Raw genomic sequence first — 20,779 nt, forward strand, 5'->3', positions numbered from 1 at the left:
TCTGGGTTTTAGACAAAGCTTTATTCCTGTCGCCAGTTACAAATTATAGAATCCTTAAATCCACCCACGTCCCGGCTTTGAGTTGTCTCACCTTTTCAGGCAAAACCACTGTAAACCTTCCACACGTCGACTCATGATCTCACTTGCAGTCCTGTCTGTCTGACTGTAACCTGTCCGCCTTGGTGCTCTCTCGGGAGCTCTGGGATTGTGCGGTGCAGCATTCAAACTCAGTTCAGAATAAACACCTTTTAATTATCTTACAGAGTTTGTTTTTTCCCCCATAAACATGTCAAAACAATAATGTCTTCTAACTAACAAGGAGGTGTGTCGTACATAGCCACACACCTGTGCTGCATAGGCCAGGACAGTTGGGGAGGAGGTTAAAGCAACCTGCTGACTTTCAGGGTGGCTTTTCCAAAAGTTACACAGCACGCATTTGGTCGTGAGGCTGGATAGGAGAAGAATTTAAAGTGCTATGTAATCATCTAAGGTTGATTTTCAGTACTGTACTTAAGAAGAGCAAAAATATGCATTGAATAGATGAGACTTTAAACCCCTGTAATTCCAAACCAGCTGATGTTCTGGGTGTGTCCTGTTTGTGGAATCTGCCCGGTGGGGCTTTAGTCTCTGGTTAGTTTTCACCGTTAGCTCCACAGGCAGCGGAGAAGAGAAATCACCTCCACCATTGGCTGAAGTTTTGAAAAAGACAAAGTCTAGTACAAAGCTTCCCTCTGAGCGTGCAGAGTGTAGCATTATGCGTTTCAGAGGGTTTGATGCTTCAGAATCACACTGCCATGCGGCTCTCTCACCCCACGCTTAGGAAATCCTATACTCTTGGAAAAGCTCAGGGTGAGTTTTGTGTTGTCTTTAGCCCTCCAATCATACCCACCTCCAAGGCAACTGTGTGGCGGGACGAACCAACTTCAAGTAACATCGAATGGAGAATTTGAAATACTAAGGAATGAGAAAGTCGATTTGGAATGGCATTGGAATGTGTGTGTCTACTGATGTTTTCCTTAAGCTAAGATTAAAATAAAATTGAATTTTCCAGGTGCCCCCCAAAGGCTTCTGGTCATACTACCAGCTGGGTTGGCGTCTAAACTCTTCATGGATACTGTAAAGCTTGTGCGCAGGACTAATTCAGAGTTGACTGTATTAGCATTTTCTCACTAGGAGGCAGTCATTCTTTCAACATTCTGAACGCACGGTCTGGCCGGGTGGCACCCCAGGAGGAGAGAGGATGGGCTCTTAGTGCTCCCTTTCCATCCAGGGCAACCACAAGATAAGTAAAAGGACGGGCTCAGGTGACCAGTGGGCAGAGCCAGATCAGATCCGGTCCCATCTTTTCAAACCCAGAAACTGAAAAGTAAAGCTGTTATGTGAATGGGGCTGATTTTGTCAATGAGAAAGACCAGCCCCAGCACATAAGTCCTTTCTGAGGAAGCCGAGAGCTGGGTGCACCACTTACTTCCTCTGCCCAGTAGCCTCATTACACTTTCAGGACAGTTGCTTTATCACTGATAACAGCTTTGGTTTTAACCTGGGGACTGCAGGGGACCCTAAAGAAATGAGTGAGCCATCTGTGCCACGCCTGGAATAGCTTTCCTCCTATTCTCAGGCCCATTAAAAGTCCCACTAAAAGCTCACACCCCCGTCTACCTGCACAGAATCACCCCCCACTCTGTGCTCTCAGCTGTGTGGGGGGCCAGGGTTCACCAACAGCCTGAACCCAGCGGGAACAGAGTGGATTCTCTCCCAACTCCATCCCCTCTGTACTCTGTGGTTCCAGCTTCAGAAGCAGTGAGACAGCTTGAACCCTGGACCATGGACCACAACCCCCACAGCCCAGCCCACAGTTGAGCAGGCCACCTATTCCACAGAAGGAGCCTTAATTGTTTTATAAATAAGCACCTTACTGTCATTGTTATGGACTGAATTATGGCCCCACAGATTCATATGTTAAAATCCTAACCCCCAATGGGACTGGACTTAGAGACAGGCCCTTGAATGGAGTAATTGAGGTTAAATGAGGTTGCCAGGGTAGGGCCCACTTCAACAGGGCTGGTGTCCTTACAAGGAGAGGGAGAGACACCAGAGCTCACCCTCTGCACACAGAGAGGAAAGGCCTGTGAGGACACAGCAAGAAGGGGCCACATGCAAGTCATGGGGAGAGCCCCCACCACCGGGAGAGCCTACACCTGGAGAGCCCCCACCAGGAGAATCCCCACCGGGAGAGCCCCCACCACCGGGAGAGCCTACACCTGGAGAGCCCCCACCAGGAGAACCCACACTGGGAGAGCCCCCACCGGGAGAGCCCCCACCACTGGGAGAGCCTACACCTGGAGAGCCCCCACCAGGAGAACCCACACTGGGAGAGCCCCCACCACCGGGAGAGCCCCCACCAGGAGAACCCCCACCGGGAGAGCCCCCACCACCGGGAGAGCCCCCACCACCAGGAGAGCCTACACCTGGAGAGCCCCCACCAGGAGAACCCACACTGGGAGAGCCCCCACCGGGAGAGCCCCCACCACTGGGAGAGCCTACACCTGGAGAGCCCCCACCAGGAGAACCCCCACCGGGAGAGCCCCCACCACTGGGAGAGCCCCCACCACCGGGAGAGCCCCCACCACCAGGAGAGCCTACACCTGGAGAGCCCCCACCAGGAGAACCCACACTGGGAGAGCCCCCACCGGGAGAGCCCCCACCACTGGGAGAGCCTACACCTGGAGAGCCCCCACCAGGAGAACCCCCACCGGGAGAGCCCCCACCACTGGGAGAGCCCCCACCACCGGGAGAGCCCCCACCAGGAGAACCCACACTGGGAGAGCCCCCACCACCGGGAGAGCCTACACCTGGAGAGCCCCCACCAGGAGAACCCACACTGGGAGAGCCCCCACCACTGGGAGAGCCCCCACCAGGAGAGCCCCCCACTAGGCCCACACTGAGAGCCCCCACTCGAGAGCCCTCACCAGCACAGCCCCCACCAGAGAGCCTACATCGGGAGCCTCCTGGGGGGACTTGACTTCAAACTCCAGCCTCCAGGACTGTGGGCAAGTGGCTGTTGTTTAAGCTGCCCGTCTGCGGTGTTTTGTTATGGCAGCCTAGCAGACTGTGACAATTACCACATGGAGACGAGTAAAAGTGAATTCATTAATATCCCCAAACGGTAACTTTAAAGGGAGCTGGTCTGTTCTGACTGGATTTGATAGACGTCCAGGAGTAACTCTAGGCACACCATGACACTAAGTTTACATGTCCCTTTGCTATGCTGAGATCCAATTGCTCATACAACTTTCAAATGTTTCTATTTTTACATGAAAGATCTATAGCTCACAAATCTACAGCTGTCACTGACAACCTCCACGGCCTATAAAAGGCTCTGATCAAATGAAGAATTTGCTTTGTCTGGAGGTGCTTTTCTTTTTCTCTCTCTTGCCTGGGTGCATCTGGCTGAGAGAGGTGGGACCTGCCCGGCAGCCCAGAAAAAAGGTTGGGGGCTGTGGAAGTCTCTAGAACACCTTGACGGTTTCCAAAGTGCACGTTACCTACAGAGCAACAGAGGTGGGTTCTCATTGAGCAGAGAAAACAAGAAAAGAGGCTCTGCTTCCTGGACACCTGTCCCTCAGGAGCCAGTAGGATGCCCCCCCTACAGAAAGAACAGCTGTGGCACACACCTGTGGGTGTCCGTGCTGTGAACTCAGGGTCAAAGTGGAAGGTGTCCTCAGGCCTGCCCACTGCTGGCTTGAATGGAGGCTTGATCTCCTTCCGGTACAGCTTCTGCAAGAGCAAGAACACAGGGGATTGAGGAGACCCAGAAATACCAGCACGTCAGACACCTGCTGGGGGACCAAGCCGTCCTGATCACACACCGTTTCCACCTTCTACTGACTATTCTGAAATACATATGAATATATGAACATGTCACGTATTGTTATATATGAGACAGATGATCAGTATATGTAATAATTATCTCTCATGTAAAATATATAAATGAATAGTTTGAGGTATAAGTGTGAATAGTAGGTAATGGTTTGAATACATCCCAAGTGTTTTTCATTTTAGGGCAACAGTTTTCAAAATTCTTTTTGGTAGTATAATTTTTTTCTCCAAGCAGAATCCCACAGGATGGCACCATGGGCCCTGCCTGGGAGATAGTGGTGAGGGCCACCTGGCAGTGTCCTCCCTGCCCTGGGACTTTGGACCAGCACCATGGGACTTCAGCTCTGTGGGGACATTGAGGAAAGCACCAGGCCAGGAACGCCCAGGGGGCCTCACCTGCCCAGCCCACCAGGCCTGTGCCCTGGGGGCCTCCACACTTCTGTCCCGAACCTGCCTTGGTGTGTTGCATGTCACATGTCAACTAGGGCACCCGGACCCCCTGCTCAGCGCTGTGGGAGCACCTGCGTCTACAGAGAACTGGCCCTTCCCATAGCCACAGCTGGGCTGCCTATTTCCCAGGCACGGCCTTTGCAGCAAGCACAGAGTCACAGCCCATGTCTTGGAACTACCTTTTTGAAAATGCTATCTAAACCTGCCATGTATTGTTTTCAACTGTCTGGGGCAACAGTCCCTTCTGTTGGGATGATTCAATTTAAGGAAGGGTGGCAAAGGTCTTCGGAATCTAGCATGGGGGCATGCACTGCCAGAGCCCAGGGCCTCTGAGCCCAAACTGGGCTGGCGAACACTGGTGGATTCAGGAGCACACACCCAGTATGGTCAGATCACTTGGAAATAGGACATGTGGGACCCAGGACTGGCCTTGCATAGTGGGTCTTGCTGCACCCATTGAGCACGGAGGTTTCCTAATCCTGCCTGGCCAGGGTCCCCCAGGTATCTGCCAAAAACACAGATTCCCAGGCCCTTTCTTGGGGGCACTTCTGATTAACAGGTCTGATGTGTAGCCTTTGAGTCGGGGACCCTGATGGCTGGCACAGTGATTTGAGTGGAAATCTGCTCTAAGTCTCTGAATAACATTGGACAGAGGTTTCATTGCTTTATCAGATGAGGAAACCAAGGCCAGGAGAGAAAGAGTAACTTGTCCAAGGCCAAGGGCGAGTGAAAAGTAGACAGAGAGGAGGCTCCGTGTGAGTCTGGGAGGGGGCAGCTGAGGAGGGTCCAACAGGACGGGGTGGGGGAGGAGGGAGGGCCCCTTGGGGAGAGTATATGGGAGCTGCTGGAGGAGAAGCCCTGATTTAATTCAGCCCCTAATTATCGGGTCATTTCCTGCTCTGCTTTCCTTAGGAATTGAGTTGTTCTTTAAACCCTTTCCAGAAACAGAAAGATGCTACTCTCTGTGGGGACGCACTGCAGGGTGGGAACAAGCTCCCTTATGCATTTGGCAGAGGACACCCCATAAGGGAGGAGCTCTGCCCCCCAGAGTCCCAGGCTGCACCAAGACCCATTGGTGTGGCATTGCCCTCCCCAGGGAGTCCCCCGTAAGCTGGGTTACTAAGTAAATGTCTGTCCTGTGGAGGAAGAATCCTGTGAGAGAGGGAGAGAAATGGAGAGAAAGAGAGAGAGGGTGGAGAGGGCAGAGAGGGAGGGAGAGGGAGGGGGAGAGAGAGGGAGAAGATGGACTTGGGAGAGGGAGAGAGTGGTGGTTACCATAGAGGTAGGCTTCCTACTTTTATTACGAGGAGGAATTTCTATACACAGGTTTCCATTAAAAACAAAACAACACAAAACTGTCAGTTAATTCAAATGGGAAACGATCGTCTCTGCAAAGCTGAGCTCACACGGCAGGTTTAGGTCCTCCCCTGTACCCCAACCCTGGGGATTTCTTCCTCCACTGCCCCTGGGACCCCAGGAGCTTGAGGAAGGGCAGGAGTCTCACGCACACCTGCTGCTGTCACAGTGGCCGATACAACAGTGTGTTCAGCCAGTGCATTTCCAGTAAGAGACTGTGCCCCGCTGGGACCTTCAGCAGCACCTGGAGGCCCTGCTGCTGGTCACACCACCTGGGGTGCAGGCAGGACAGCCCCCAGTGGAGTGCCCACAGCCGTCCTCGCTGCCGAGGTTGGGAAGCCTTGGCTTTGCCTGTCTCCTTCTCTCTTTCCCACTCCCTCCCGCCTTCTTTCCACTCAACCACCCACAGTACAACATACCACAGGTCTCACCAAAAAGCACCTGCCTATCGAGCTGACTGGCCACTCTCTCGGGGCTCCTTCTCCTCCCCACGAACTGCTGGCAAGGCTGGTGGCCCTGCCAGGTCCCTGCCCACCAGTGGGGCGGGGTGCCATCCTCAAGTCACCGCAATGCCAAGAAGGCTCAGGCTCTCTCTCGACCAGTGTGGCTCCAGGCCACATCTTCACCCCTCGAGCATCAGGAGGCTCACCATGGAGGCTGTCACCTTCCTACCTACCATGTTCTCACTTACCGAGAGAAAGAATCTGAATCAGACCTGTCCATCAGAACCAGGTCTGTGAACCAGCAGGGTGCTCAGTGAATAAGCCTCCTCTGGGTTGAGAGCAGCCCATTCTTCTAATTTGTAGCATTTGGTGGCAAATTAGGACGCCCAGTACTGGGTTCCCTGCATCACAGGACACAGTGCCCACAGCTCAGCTCAGGCTCCCCCTCTGCTGGGCCCATCTGGGCCCTGATTCCTTCCTCTGCCTATTCTGTGCACTAGAAGTCATCCGGGGCGCCCACTGAGCTGGTTTGGGTCATGTAAACAACCCCAGCCTTACAGGGTCGCACGTGCAAGCCTCTGCCGAGAGTCTGGGTCTCACTGGGGACACCTTGATGTGACTAAGTGAGGGCTGGGTGTCCTTCTGCACAGCAGAGAACTTTGACGCAGACCCTGAGTCCCTGGCATGCTGTGTGCTGATTACATCAGAACATAATTCGGGGGCCAGCAGGCCCCTGTCCCCAAGGTTGCTGCAGTTTCACTCTGATCTCCACGACAGTGAGGGTTCTGTGAAGGCCACCTAGGGCTATTGTCATTGTCGTCACTCTGGCCCTTTGGATGGCTTCCTTGATGCTCGTCAAAATCATTCAGCTGGTCACTTTCCTCCGTTACTGCCTTTGCATTGTGGAAAGTAAAGTGCTAATATGCGATATTGCTATACACAGATTTTCTCTCCCTGTGTTCAAACCAAAAAATGGGTTTGAGGTTGTAAGGGAAAAGTCACCTTGCTGCTGGTTTTGTAAATTCCTGGACACATGGGGTTAAACTGAAGTGGAGCAGCAGCCGTCACCTGTGAGTCTGTGGAGCTGGGCATCAGTGACGCTGACCTGTCCACACTGATGAAAGGAAAACGGGTCTCTCTGCCAAATCCAGCAGGCATCATTTTAAATCATCCCATTTGCCCCCGGGTGCTAGAATGACAGTCTCCACAGTGCTGAATCAGACCACACCCAGCCAATGCAGGTGAGGGAACGCTGAGGGGTCCTCGGGTTTACTTGTAGCCTAAAGACCTTTACTGAGCGAGGAAAGGCCAGAGTGGGGACATGCACATGCGGACTGGGTGACAGAGGAGGAGGCTGACTGCAGGGCAGGGTCAGAGGCTCTGGCACCTGCTTCTGCAGACGGCCTTGGGTTCAGGCGTTTCCGAATTCATCGCTCCCGTAAGGCTAAGGGCACATTTACAGATGATTCCTGCAACAGAAATGCAGAATGTGCAGACGCAGAGAGAAGATAAGACGGAAGGAGCCGTGGAGGAATTCAAATCACTGCCACAGCATGAGGGGCCCAGGCATCCGTGCTTCCACCACGGGGCTCGGTCTGCATGGCTCGCCCCATGCCCCGTAAGCAACTCAGAAGCATCTGGATTCACAAATCTGCTGAAGCAAAGTGGGATGAGTCGTGTGGAGTCCTCATTGCTTTCCCGAGAGGCCGAACCTTCCTGCAGTGCTCAGCACAGACCCAGGTGATAGAAATCTTCCTGCTGCCACAGAGATAGCCTCGTGGGGACACCTGGCCTCTAGCCCCTGAAGTCCACCTCCGTGCAGTGCTGCAGACACCCCCAGGGCCCTCCCCTGTTCCTGCCATATCAGCTAACCGTAGCTTAGGCTGCCGGTCCTCGAGTGGCGCTGGGTTCTGTCCTCACTGGCTTGCACCTGTGTGCCCTCCAGCCTCTCCTGTCTCACAGAGTGACAGCTGGTGGCGTGCCCAGGAGGGTTTCCAAGTGTACATGCAGCACAGCAAGCACAAGCTGCTGGGACAGCTCCTCATTCACAACAGTGACACCAAGTCACGGCAGTCACACATATGAGCTGCTCACATGGGCCGTGGTCCAGGCCTTGGGCAGCATCTGGAACAAAGATGCTGGTAAGCCTCCCTTCCCCAGGGGCTATGTGTGTGATCATGATTCTCTGCCTAAAAAAGATTTGTTCCATCCCAGGTCACACTGCCAAGGACGCCAGGCAGGCTGGACGTGTCCTCAGACAGGCTTGTGCGCCCCCGCTGTTGAACTCCGCAAAGCTTGAGTCTGTGCTAACTCCACCCACAGCCTTGCTTCAGCTGTAGGGAAAGTAGCAGTTAATGCCTGCTGACTCCACTGAGGGAGGTTTCAGTCCATATTAACTTGCAAATCGTTCACTTCAAACTGTAGGTGGAAATGCGCTGGGCTCTGAAGGGCCGGTTAAGAGGCAAAGCAGGCCATGGAGGGTGGCCGTCCACGCCTCTGTGTCCCCATGCTTCTGTGTCTCCACGCCTCTGTGTCCCCACCCTTCTCTGTCTACACGCCTCTGTGTCCCACCCTTCTCTGTCTACACGCCTCTGTGTCCCACCCTTCTCTGTCTCCATGCCTCTGTGTCCCACCCTTCTCTGTCTCCACGCCTCTGTGTCCCCACCCTTCTCTGTCTCCATGCCTCTGTGTCCCACCCTTCACTGTCTCCACGCCTCTGTGTCCCCACCCTTCTCTGTCTCCATGCCTCTGTGTCCCACCCTTCACTGTCTCCACGCCTCTGTGTCCCCACCCTTCTCTGTCTCCACGCCTCTGTGTCCCCACCCTTCTCTGTCTCCATGCCTCTGTGTCCCCACCCTTCTCTGTCTACACGCCTCTGTATCCCACCCTTCTCTGTCTACACGCCTCTGCGTCCCACCCTTCTCTGTCTCCATGCCTCTGTGTCCCCACCCTTCTCCGTCTACACGCCTCTGTGTCTCACCCTTCTCTGTCTCCATGCCTCTGCGTCCCACCCTTCTCTGTCTCCATGCCTCTGTGTCCCCACCCTTCTCCGTCTACACGCCTCTGTGTCCCACCCTTCTCTGTCTACACGCCTCTGTGTCCCACCCTTCTCTGTCTACACGCCTCTGTGTCCCCACCCTTCTCTGTCTCCATGCCTCTGTGTCCCCACCCTTCTCCGTCTACACGCCTCTGTGTCCCACACTTCTCTGTCTACACGCCTCTGTGTCCCACCCTTCTCTGTCTCCATGCCTCTGTGTCCCCACCCTTCTCTGTCTCCATGCCTCTGTGTCCCCACCCTTCTCTGTCTCCATGCCTCTGCGTCCCCACCCTTCTCCGTCTCCATGCCTCTGCGTCCCCACCCTTCTCCGTCTACACACCTCTGCGTCCCACCCTTCTCCGTCTCCATGCCTCTGTGTCCCACCCTTCTCTGTCTCCATGCCTCTGTGTCCCCACCCTTCTCTGTCTCCATGCCTCTGTGTCCCACCCTTCTCTGTCTCCATGCCTCTGTGTCCCCACCCTTCTCTGTCTACACGCCTCTGCGTCCCCACCCTTCTCTGTCTCCATGCCTCTGTGTCCCCACCCTTCTCTGTCTCCATGCCTCTGTGTCCCCACCCTTCTCTGTCTACACGCCTCTGCGTCCCCACCCTTCTCTGTCTCCATGCCTCTGTGTCCCCACCCTTCTCCGTCTACACGCCTCTGTGTCCCACACTTCTCTGTCTACACGCCTCTGTGTCCCACCCTTCTCTGTCTCCATGCCTCTGTGTCCCCACCCTTCTCTGTCTCCATGCCTCTGTGTCCCCACCCTTCTCTGTCTCCATGCCTCTGCGTCCCCACCCTTCTCCGTCTCCATGCCTCTGCGTCCCCACCCTTCTCCGTCTACACACCTCTGCGTCCCACCCTTCTCCGTCTCCATGCCTCTGTGTCCCACCCTTCTCTGTCTCCATGCCTCTGTGTCCCCACCCTTCTCTGTCTCCATGCCTCTGCGTCCCCACCCTTCTCTGTCTCCATGCCTCTGTGTCCCCACCCTTCTCTGTCTCCATGCCTCTGTGTCCCCACCCTTCTCTGTCTCCATGCCTCTGTGTCCCCACCCTTCTCTGTCTACACGCCTCTGCGTCCCCACCCTTCTCTGTCTCCATGCCTGTGTCCCCACCCTTCTCTGTCTACACGCCTCTGCGTCTCCACCCTTCTCTGTCTCCACGCCTCTGTGTCCCCACCCTTCTCTGTCTACACGCCTCTGCGTCCCCACCCTTCTCTGTCTCCATGCCTCTGCGTCCCCACCCTTCTCCGTCTACACGCCTCTGCGTCTCCACCCTTCTCTGTCTCCACGCCTCTGTGTCCCACCCTTCTCTGTCTCCACGCCTCTGTGTCCCACCCTTCTCTGTCTCCACGCCTCTGTGTCCCCACCCTTCTCTGTCTCCATGCCTCTGTGTCCCACCCTTCTCTGTCTCCATGCCTCTGCGTCCCCACCCTTCTCTGTCTCCACGCCTCTGTGTCCCACCCTTCTCTGTCTCCATGCCTCTGTGTCCCACCCTTCTCTGTCTCCATGCCTCTGCGTCCCCACCCTTCTCTGTCTCCACGCCTCTGTGTCCCACCCTTCTCTGTCTCCACGCCTCTGTGTCCCACCCTTCTCTATCTCCACGCCTCTGTGTCCCACCCTTCTCTATCTCCACGCCTCTGTGTCCCACCCTTCTCTGTCTCCACGCCTCTGTGTCCCCACCCTTCTCTGTCTCCATGCCTCTGCGTCCCCACCCTTCTCTGTCTCCACGCCTCTGTGTCCCACCCTTCTCTCTCTCCACGCCTCTGTGTCCCCACCCTTCTCTGTCTCCATGCCTCTGTGTCCCACCCTTCTGTCTCCATGCCTCTGCGTCCCCACCCTTCTCTGTCTCCACGCCTCTGTGTCCCACCCTTCTCTGTCTCCACGCCTCTGCGTCCCCACCCTTCTCTGTCTCCATGCCTCTGCGTCCCCACCCTTCTCTGTCTCCACGCCTCTGCGTCTCCACACCACTGTTTCCCACCCTTCTGCCTCCCCACACCTCTGTGTCCCCATGTTCCTGGGTCCCCATGTTTCTGTGTCCCCACACTTTTATTGTTGACAGACAGAATTTGCTCTAGCAGGTCACTGAAGACTTCAGGGGACAGCTGTTGGGTAACGGATGTAGACTTAAAAATAAAAATGTCCACTGGCAGTTTGGGGTCACAGAAGGAAACAGAAAGCAAAGTAAATTTCCCTGTATTTTCCTGGCTGGATCCTGACATGAGCACTCGGGGAAGCACCCGGGTGGAAACACAGCAGCTGGGGAAATGTCTTCTCATCCGTGACTTCTGAGTATCTGCCGTGCACAGGACACCGCGGGAATGAATAGCTCCGCACTGCGGTTTCCAGTGGCCGGAGCCGCTGACACACATCTGGGGACATCTGGACAAATATGTCATGCCATAAAATCATCGGTTAAACAAAGACCTATCAGCAACTTGCGTGTCAGCCTCTGCTGTCTCGAGCCTGGGTTGACAGCTTGCCTGGGTGTTCCTGGGTTTCACAGTAGCCATGAGGACACAGGTGACCACACACAACAGCACAGGGCAACTGAGACTCGCCAGAGGGATGAAGTGAGAGGGGGAAGTGACAAGGCCATGGCACCTTTTGGGACCTCCATGGTCCCCAGGTGGTGTCTTCATGCCCATAGGTCTTCTTTGGGAACCTGCCTCTTCTCCTCCAGGGGCCCCTTGGGATTCTCTCTGCTCCCAAGTTCTCTCCCAGACGCTCCTGTCATGCCTCCCTGTGCCTGGGTGATGGTGTCAGGAGCAGCAGGCGCCCCGGTCTGCGAGCAGCCAGAGGACACACCTCCCAATCGATACGTCATTGGCGCCTTGCTCAGGCGCAACCTGAGCAAACCACAAGTACTGCTTATTTATCAAATAAACAAATTAGCCCCAACAAGGTATCCAGCTCCCCCCACCTGCGGGACACACGGCGTCCCCCCACTATCCTAGCCTCTGCTTTTATCACCCTCCAGCAAGTGCAGGAATGACAGTAAGTGTGCTGAGTCCCAGAGAATCAAAACAAAACCAAAATAAAATAAAATGAAGTAATATAAGCAATCAAGACACTATCCAGCCTCAATTCTAGTCCGACTACTCTCAAATGACACAGGGGTGTGAGTTCAGTCCCCGTGTCTGGTCCAGGTGCCTCGAGCTCCTTAGCTGCCCAGAGGAGGTGCCGGTCACTGTGGAAAAGGCACCTTCTGCTCAGAGCTCGCCAGAGCCGGCGTCCTGGAACACACGCCACTCTAACCTCAGACAGTTTCCAGCATCCACTGTGCATTGCACAGGGCCTGGAGCACCACTCACAAGCCCTCTGGGATATACCCCTGAGTGGCTCCTGGCTTGGACCTCTCCTTAGCCTCATCCTGCCTGTCGGGCTCCCACCCAGCTGCAGCCTCCTCCTCCCCACCCAGCAAGCCCTGGTCCCCATGTTTCTAGCTGTGATGTTTGGAGGGAGGGCTAGTGTGGGGCAGAGAGGGAAAGAAAACAGAGGGGACACAGCTGCCTTCACAGCTGCTGCTCCTGTGCTCGCATGTCCTATGACCTTGTTCCTTATCCCTCACCCGCTCACTGGCACATTCCCCCACTAGGTTTCCACCAAGTCTGTCCTCTGAGCCAGGCCCTGATTCAGAGGTGCGGGTACATCTTCAGGTGGGAGAGAGATTCCTGACTCCTTGTAGCTTTCAGTTTAGTGGCAGGAGGCAGAAACTAGGAATAAACATCTTAAATAAATAATGAGGCAAGGAGGCAGAGGAGGCCGGGTGAGACTGAAGGAAGGAGCTGTGAGGAAGGGCTGGGGCAGGTCTCCTGGACAGGAGGAGATACACTGAGGGTGCAGCACCCTGTCCTTCCCCGTCCCTCTCCCATCCCTCTGCACAACCCCAGAATTCCCCACACAGAGTGTAGCCATGTATGGTCAAGCCCCACAGAAGCGGGACTTTGTACTATCCACTGCTCTATCCCTAGGCCTGGAAGTGCCTGGAACACAAATGCCCAACATGTAAAGTCAAATATGTGAGTAAAAATAAATAAATAAATAAAAAGGGCGGCACCTGTAGCTCAAAGAGGTAGGGCGCCAGCCTCATATGCCAGAGGTGGAGGGTTCAAACCCAGCACCAGCCAAAAACTGCAAAATAAATAAATAAATTAATTAATTAAATAAAAAATAAAAAATATATAAAAAAATAAACAGAGCTGTGGAATTCCTCCCCCACTGCTGCTGGTGGGGGAGAGGATGTGACACGGGAACCCCGAGTCACGTCAATGCTGAGGTGCCCAGGCCATTATCTTAGGGTCAGCGTCTAGGTTCCCGGAGGCCACACAGGCCCCTTCTCAGGGAGCAGGCGGGTCTGAGGTCTGCTCACCATGGAAGGTGCAGTCTCCACAGAAAAGAGTCCAACCCCAGACAGGTGACTAAAGGTGACCTTTAGCTGCTCCTCTGTGAGGCAAGGACAGCCTGAGCTCCTTAAACCTGAATTTTCACGAAAGCACAGTAAAGACTTCAGAGGAAGGCAGTGTTTTTCATTTCTTGGAGGTCCTGTACTCTCCTTTTTATTTTTTTGACACAACCTCATTTTTATTTGGTCTTTGAACAAGAATTTTCTTTTCTAAACCTGGCTGGGAGGCCATAGTTAACCTGAAATTTTACACACTTCTCTCTAATCTTACCTTTGAAAAGGAGTCTAATTTTATAAAAGCTCTATATAAAAAACTCTCATGCTTCCCCACTCAAAATGCTTTTGCTGGGGCTCAGGCTACAAGAGGAGGGGGCCTGTGGTCTGGTTCAGTGCTTGTGCTAACACTTCTCAGAGGGCAGATTGGGGGTGGGGGGTGCCCACCTGCCGGCCACAGATGCCACTTTCACCGAAAGTCATGGAGGCACCAAACTCCAGGAGGAAAGAAGACAGAGTGGCCAGGCAAGAAGATAATAAACTCTCTAAACGGCATTTTTATTTTTTAATATATTCCATTAAAATCCTCTGTGGTTAAGTTAGCTCAGGAAAAAAAAATCCCAACTGTAATTGTATGTGTGTTAACCTAAAGGCATCACGGGGGCTGCCCTCCTTCCCACGCAGAGACCCAGAAGCCCCGGTTGGCGGACGCAGCAACAACTGAGGGTTTGGATCCTCCCAGGTTGCCACCTGGCTTCCTGAGAAGTGAGATGCAGGGACTTCTCAGACCATGTCCTGCCTGGCTTGAGAGCTTGACAGAAGCACCAATTCATTGCCTAACAATGTAGCATTTTTACAAAGCACGGGGCACGACTGTGACAAAAGGCTGTAGACACAACACCACAGCGGGCCTGCCCAGCCCCAACACTAGAAGATCCAGGCTCCACAGCGGGTCTGCCCAGCCCCAACACGAGAAGATCCAGGCTCCACAGTGGGCCTGCCCAGCCCCAACACTAGAAGATCCAGGCACCACAGCGGGCCTGCCCAGCCCCAACACTAGAAGATCCAGGCTCCACAGCGGGCCTGCCCAGCCCCAACACTAGAAGATCCAGGCTCCACAGCGGGCCTGCCCAGCCCCAACACGAGACGATCCAGGCTCCACAGCGGGCCTGCCCAGCCCCAACACGAGAAGATCCAGGTTCCACAGCGGGCCTGCCCAGCCCCAACACGAGAAGATCCAGGCACCACAGCGGGCCTGCCCAGCCCCAACATGAGAAGATCCAGGCAGGGCAGGCACTGTGGGACTCTTGCTGGTGTGGCCCTTGCCGGGTACCAGATGACTCCTGCTCTGGACCAACCAGGAAAGCTCCGTCCTTGGTAAGTCTGGGCAGTGGCTGCCAGTGCCACCTTAGCTGTGTCTCTAAGGGGCAGAGGAGCAAGCTGGAGGGGCTCCAGGCCTGGGCAGGTGGGCGGGGCACTCACTAGTCTACGCCTCTTGGGTTGCCAGCCGCTCAGGCAGGTCCTGAGAGCTCCCTGCCTGCAGGTGACTCGGCTGCATTCACCTCTAAGCTTCCTGCAGTCTGCACTCTGAGGACAGTTGCTGGCAAGCAGCTGCTGTGTCCCCCCCACCTACTTCCCTGTCATTTGTGTGCAGCTGGGGACCAGGGCATGCAACTTACGTTCCAGTCTATGGTAACAAAGAAAGGATGACGCTTAATTTCCTCTACTCCATCAATGCCAGCACCTGTGATAACAACAAAGCAGAGATTATGCATCAGAACAAGCCCATGCCCAAGATGGCGGTTACCTCTGACAGCTCCTAACACAGCAGCGTGTGGGCAGGGGCTTGTACTGGCCTCACAGCCCAGCCCCAAGGGATTGGGATGGGGAGTGACCTGGGACAGTGGGCAAGAGGGTGAGACAGGCTGTCCAGAAGCTGCCTGGTGTGAGGACGCTGCACACCCTTGGACACTGGGGGAGTGCAGGAGGCCAGGAGTGTGAGCACCAGGTGGGTCCCATTAGGCAGAAGTTGGGGTGGGGAGGTCCCACTGTGAAGCTCCCCAAGGAACAAAGAGGACTCTAGGTGGGACTGGAATCTGCAGGAAGCGGAGGCCTCCTGTCTACACCCACACACTGGATGCTGCTCAACACAGGTGACGACTGTCTTTACCTGAAGACTTCTGACAGATGACACAGCCTTGCCCACTATTTCTACATTAATGTCCTAAGGCCCTGAAAGAGGGGACAGAAGGATGAGTGGGCAGAGAACAGGGGAGTCTTGGGGCAGGGTAGTTATTCTACAGGACACTGCCATGAGGGGTATGTGTCATCATAGATCTGCCAGGGTCACCAGGTCACAGCACAGAGGGACCCTAGTGTGACCCAGAGCTTTACTCAGTAACACGTCAGCACTATTCATCCACTGTGAGAAACAAAGGTGTAACCAAAACAGGAAATTGTGGGGTGCAGGGCACGGCTGTAGTTCTGTTCAGATTTTCCATGGGCTTAAAAACTATTCTGAAAGTAGCCTATTAGTTAAAAAAATAAAAATAAAAACAAGAAAACATGACCCCGAGGCTCCAGGACGTGGAGACAGCTCGTTCCTGAGGCCAGGCTCCTAGTAGGGTCCCCCCTGCCCTGCTCACAGAGGTCCTTTGAGAAGCCATCTCCTCTGTATCTCTCCTCCAAGCCAGAGCCCCTGTCCTCCTCACAGCCCCCTCTGTCCCCTGAGCCTGGCCTGAGGGAGGGCGGCTGGTGCCGCAGGAGAAACCCAGGAGCAGTGGGTATGAAGGGCCCTTCCCCTGGGTCACAAGCACTGCTGAGAACAGGTGCCGGACAGGAGCCTAGAACAGAAGACTAGATTTCTCTCCTGTTAGTTAGGGTTAGAGATTACCCCTAAGTTTCCTCATGCCATGTGAACGCGAATTAAAAAGTTCAGTGGAACAGTCATTCAAGAATCATACTAGAGTAAGAATAACTCCTAGGTATGTTTGTTCTGATCACTGTGGTCTATCTCCAGATGGGGTGTCACTGAAAGCCTTTTCTAGATCCTTGTCCTAAGGCGGCAGACACAGCTTGTCCCATGGGCTTTTCAGCTCCACTGTTTGCCCAGCCCCGGGGTAAGCAGCAGAGCCAGGGGCCCCGCGACCACATCCTCCTCTCCACTCTGTCCTCCCGTGACACTCTGGGTCTCCCTGCACAGTACTGGGCTCTCTCTCGACAACGAGCAGATCACCTATTTGTCACCTGGCACCCACCCCGGGGTTCAGAAACTGGGGGCTTAGACTCAGAATGAACTCTTAGACTTTGAATGCAGGTATTTTGCCTTCTGGGGTGATGGGTCAAGGAAACTTGCCTTAGACTCTGAAGCCACGGAGCCCTAGGCCAGTCAGTGTCAGGGGTGACGGAAACCTCGGTTTTCCCATCTGGATGCTTGTGTCATGAATCTATGTAGTTGGCATTTCCTCCAGCAGTACATTTCTATAGAGAGATTCTCTGGGGGCTCCACGGGCTAAATTCTGTCCCCCCGAATTTGTGTGAAATCTGAACTTTTAGTGTCTTAGAATGTGATTTCACTCCCCTTGGGAGCTCAGTCTAGACTCTGAGATGCTATCAGACGCCCTCCACCCCCATACACACTGGTGCGGGTATTTCTGTCAGATAGCTTTCTAGTAGTAGAACTTCCAGGTAAAAGGGTGTATATATTCAAGATTTTGACGGCTTTGCCACAGTGCCAAAGTGTCATAGGGACCTACCCTCTCCACCACACTCATGTGCCCTGGGCTGTCCTGTTGGTACCTCCCGGTTCCCGCTGCCGTCCCTGCAGTTCCTGAGTGCTGGCCGAGCTGGAGGCTCCTCCCGCATGGCTGCTCCTGCACCACCACCTCCCTTGCTGCAGGGGGGCCTGGGGCCAAGATACCCTGGTCTGCTAGACGGTGGGAGGGATGGAAACAGGCCTCCTAGACAAAGACCCCTGGCGGAGATGTGCCAGTGAAAGTCTATAAAGAGGGAGCTTTAAATATCCAATTACATGTACCTTGCCAGTTAAAGGCAACTATGGGAAATCTTTTTTATAAAGAATCATTTTGAAATGAATCAGTGGGAAAGAATAGTTGTCTGCATGATGCAGTTTGGAGTAGAAGGTGAATGTAATTAGTCGACTACAGTGACAATCCTTAACAATAGGAATTTCATGTGAATTACTCCATATTTTAAATGCATCAGTATTTACCTTTGAAAATCACCTTAACTCTCTGTTTCCTAAAATCACAGAGTAGGTATACACAAATTCTCTCATGAATTTGGGAAATAATTCCTGTGGAGCAGGATAGTGCTTGGATACTGGCTTCAGTCTTCTGCTAGGGGAGAGGTATGCAGAGAGAAGAGTCTGATTTTTTTTTTTCCCAAAAAGAAGTATTTCTTGATTTAACTTTTGCCTCCCCTTTCTTAATCACTTGCCTTCTCTATGAGTTTAGAGTGAAAACAACAGAAATTGACACCAGCTCTTAGGTGTTTCAGAGCTAGACCCTGAGACCTTCCAAATTAACTGAAAGAGTCCCCAATGAATGGTCACACACAGACACACACACACACAGAGCGAGTCAGCACTCAGTTAATGAGAGTGGGGGGCTCACCCAGCCGGTTGCAGGGATTCCGCTTGAAGAGAGCTCGCAGCAAACCCTGAGCCTCGGCGCTGAGGAACTGAGGCATGCCCAGCTTGGCTCTGGAAAACAGTCGGACTTCAGGACAGCACTTAGGATAACAAGGAGGAGCCACAAAGAGGTCCTCCTTGGTCAGCACCAGTTCCCAAAGTCACCACTCTGGTCTTAAGACTCATATAAGAAATTAAAACTGGGAAATTTTTCTATTGCTATTTAATAATTCATTTTTATAAATAATATAAATACTTTTATTAATAATAAAACTACTATTTTAAGAAAAATCATTAAAAATAACAATAAATACTTTACTATTTAAGGAAAATCATTAAAAATAACAATAACAATTCCATTAACATAACTAATGTTATCAATAGAAATTATCTTTTCCAAACCCAAAACAGTTGTGCATTCTGGCTACTCATGTCCCTGCTCAGCAGGAGGCAGCAGGGCTCCTCCCACTCTACCCTCAACCGGTGGGACAGAGGAAGGAGGAGCCTGCAAGCCCTGAGGGTCTCAGTGTGTCCTGCGCCACCTGAGAATCCTAGACACAGAGGCTGGTGCTGTCCTTTCAGAAGTTCTCTGTCCTTCCCCGAGGGACAGGCCAGGAGCCCACAACTGAGACCTGCTGGAGGGGATTATTCTAGCTGTAGAGCAAGTTAAAGCTCTGTTCTCTTAAAATTCAAACAGAATTAATCACCACAAAGACTGTGGGCTGCCCTACAGGTGTCTGCAGTTCAGGGTCACCCAAAGAGGAAAAGGCTGATTAAATAAAAAGGACAATGCCCCAACTTTGCAAAAGGATCCTCACTGCAGGGTCTCTTCCACACACCTCCCCTTCCATTGATATGCTGACCTAATTTACAAAACTCAATTTGAGGTGTTTTTGGTTCTTCTCAGCTTTATAAAAGGCACATGTCTCTTTGCAAATAGAGTTGGCCAGAGCTGGTTACCAGGACAAGCAGCTTTATAATTTTTCCATTAAGTGGCTGTAATTCCACTCGCTTGCTGGCTCCTGTCCTCCTTCCGCCTGGCCCTCCCTGCCCATCTCGGGCAGCCGTGCTTGGCGGGAGCCTGCTCATGGTTAGGGAGCTGTATGAGGGGGCACTGGGGCAAGGCTTCTTTCTATGAGTCTAAGAGCAAAATCCATTTGCTTGGCAAATGATTCTTCTCTTCATGAGAAGTAAGCAGAAAATGATTGTTTTCAGTCACATGGGCAAAATCATGGTAATTCCTGCCAACGTCAGCCTGCCAGAAGGGCTCAGATCCTACAGGGATGGGGCTGACAGGCAGAGAAGGAAGGGGATTCCACTCCTGTGTTCTCTCTGAAGCCTGTGCACTGTCACATCTGAAAACACAGCCGCTGGACACTCTGGACAACTTTCACAGAATCACTCACGAGGAGCAACTGGTTTGGCAATTGGTCCTGTTCACCGTCAGCTGCTCACACTCTCCTGTCATGAGGACGCTGAGCTGCCCATCACCATCACTGCCCCCACCTACGGCCACTCCAGACTTAGGACCAGCGCTCCTGATGCCAGCCGGTGCTGACCAGTCTCGGGTGTCGCCCCAGTACTCACTTGAGGATGAGGGCCATGGTCTCCTTCCGGTCCTTCCCCTGGAACGGCAGGGACCCCGTGAGCATCTCAAACTGCAGGGTGACAAGAGCATCGTGAGTTCCTTTGTTCCAATGGCCATGACTCAGCAGAGCGCCCGGAGGGCCACGCGCAACCCAAGGCCATTATTCATTCAAAGTCTCCACCGGCTCAGCCGCTGGCCTGCACCCTTGGGGTACATGATAAAACTGCCTCACAGGCGTGCGTCTCAGTGGGTGGGAGCGATAAAGGACAAGAACGGTAAATAATGACATTAAGTGGAAGGCGAACAGGTGCTAAGGGCGGTGCAGAAAAGGAGACAGTAGGCAAGTGCACCTGGCGTATGGTCAGGCCCCGTCCTGCTCTGTGGGTGCTGTGGAGGGGATGGGTCAGGATGGAGAGGAGGAGGTGGGGGCAGGGGCAGCTGGCTCATCTTGAGCACTCACGTGCCAGGACCAGGCAGGAGCAGAGGCTTCCAGCATGAGGCAGATCCTAATCACATCTGATAAAACAGGACACCTGCGATCTCACAGACACAGGCCACCACACCCGAGCTAGTATTTTATCATTAGTGGACTTTTGCAAGGATGGAGCTGGAGTTGGAGAGCTGAGGCAAGCAGCCTTTTCTGGGCAGGGATTTCATGTGGACCCTGGAAGCAGGTGCTGGGGACAGCATGGACTTATCAGAACAAGGTGCACATCTGACCCCTTCTCATGAAAGAAGGGTGGGCGGCAGCAGCAACAAATCTTGTTCATCAGAATGAGATCCTGAATCTAGCCAAAGCATCCATCGCACTCTGAGCATTTCAGTCCCGAGAACGCAGCCTCCACACAGGTGTTACAGGGTCCCCCTCAGGCCACCGCACCTTGGTTTCTCATTGCCCCAATCAAATTTATCCTCCAGGTTTTTCCTCTGCATGATAAAAATTCCAGGAAATCCACAAAAGTAGAAAGACCAAAATATC

General features: G+C 53.5%; 1 protein-coding gene across 5 annotated transcripts in view; it reads right to left on the reverse strand.

Moving 5' to 3' along the window:
* The window catches only part of RPS6KA2 (ribosomal protein S6 kinase A2), a 344,820-nt gene that overhangs the window by 19,118 nt on the left and 304,923 nt on the right, over window positions 1-20,779 (reverse strand). For all 5 annotated transcript variants that reach the window (XM_053592911.1, XM_053592909.1, XM_053592910.1 and 2 more), the window contains 4 exons: window positions 19,800-19,870; window positions 18,196-18,284; window positions 15,241-15,305; window positions 3,675-3,777 (listed from right to left, as the gene is read on the reverse strand). In XM_053592911.1, coding sequence (XP_053448886.1) covers window positions 3,675-3,777; window positions 15,241-15,305; window positions 18,196-18,284; window positions 19,800-19,870 — 328 coding nt within the window. The remainder of the gene's footprint in view (window positions 1-3,674; window positions 3,778-15,240; window positions 15,306-18,195; window positions 18,285-19,799; window positions 19,871-20,779) is intronic.

The sequence above is a fragment of the Nycticebus coucang genome, chromosome 5, assembly GCF_027406575.1.
Source record: "Nycticebus coucang isolate mNycCou1 chromosome 5, mNycCou1.pri, whole genome shotgun sequence".
In the NCBI taxonomy this organism is placed as follows: domain Eukaryota; kingdom Metazoa; phylum Chordata; class Mammalia; order Primates; family Lorisidae; genus Nycticebus; species Nycticebus coucang.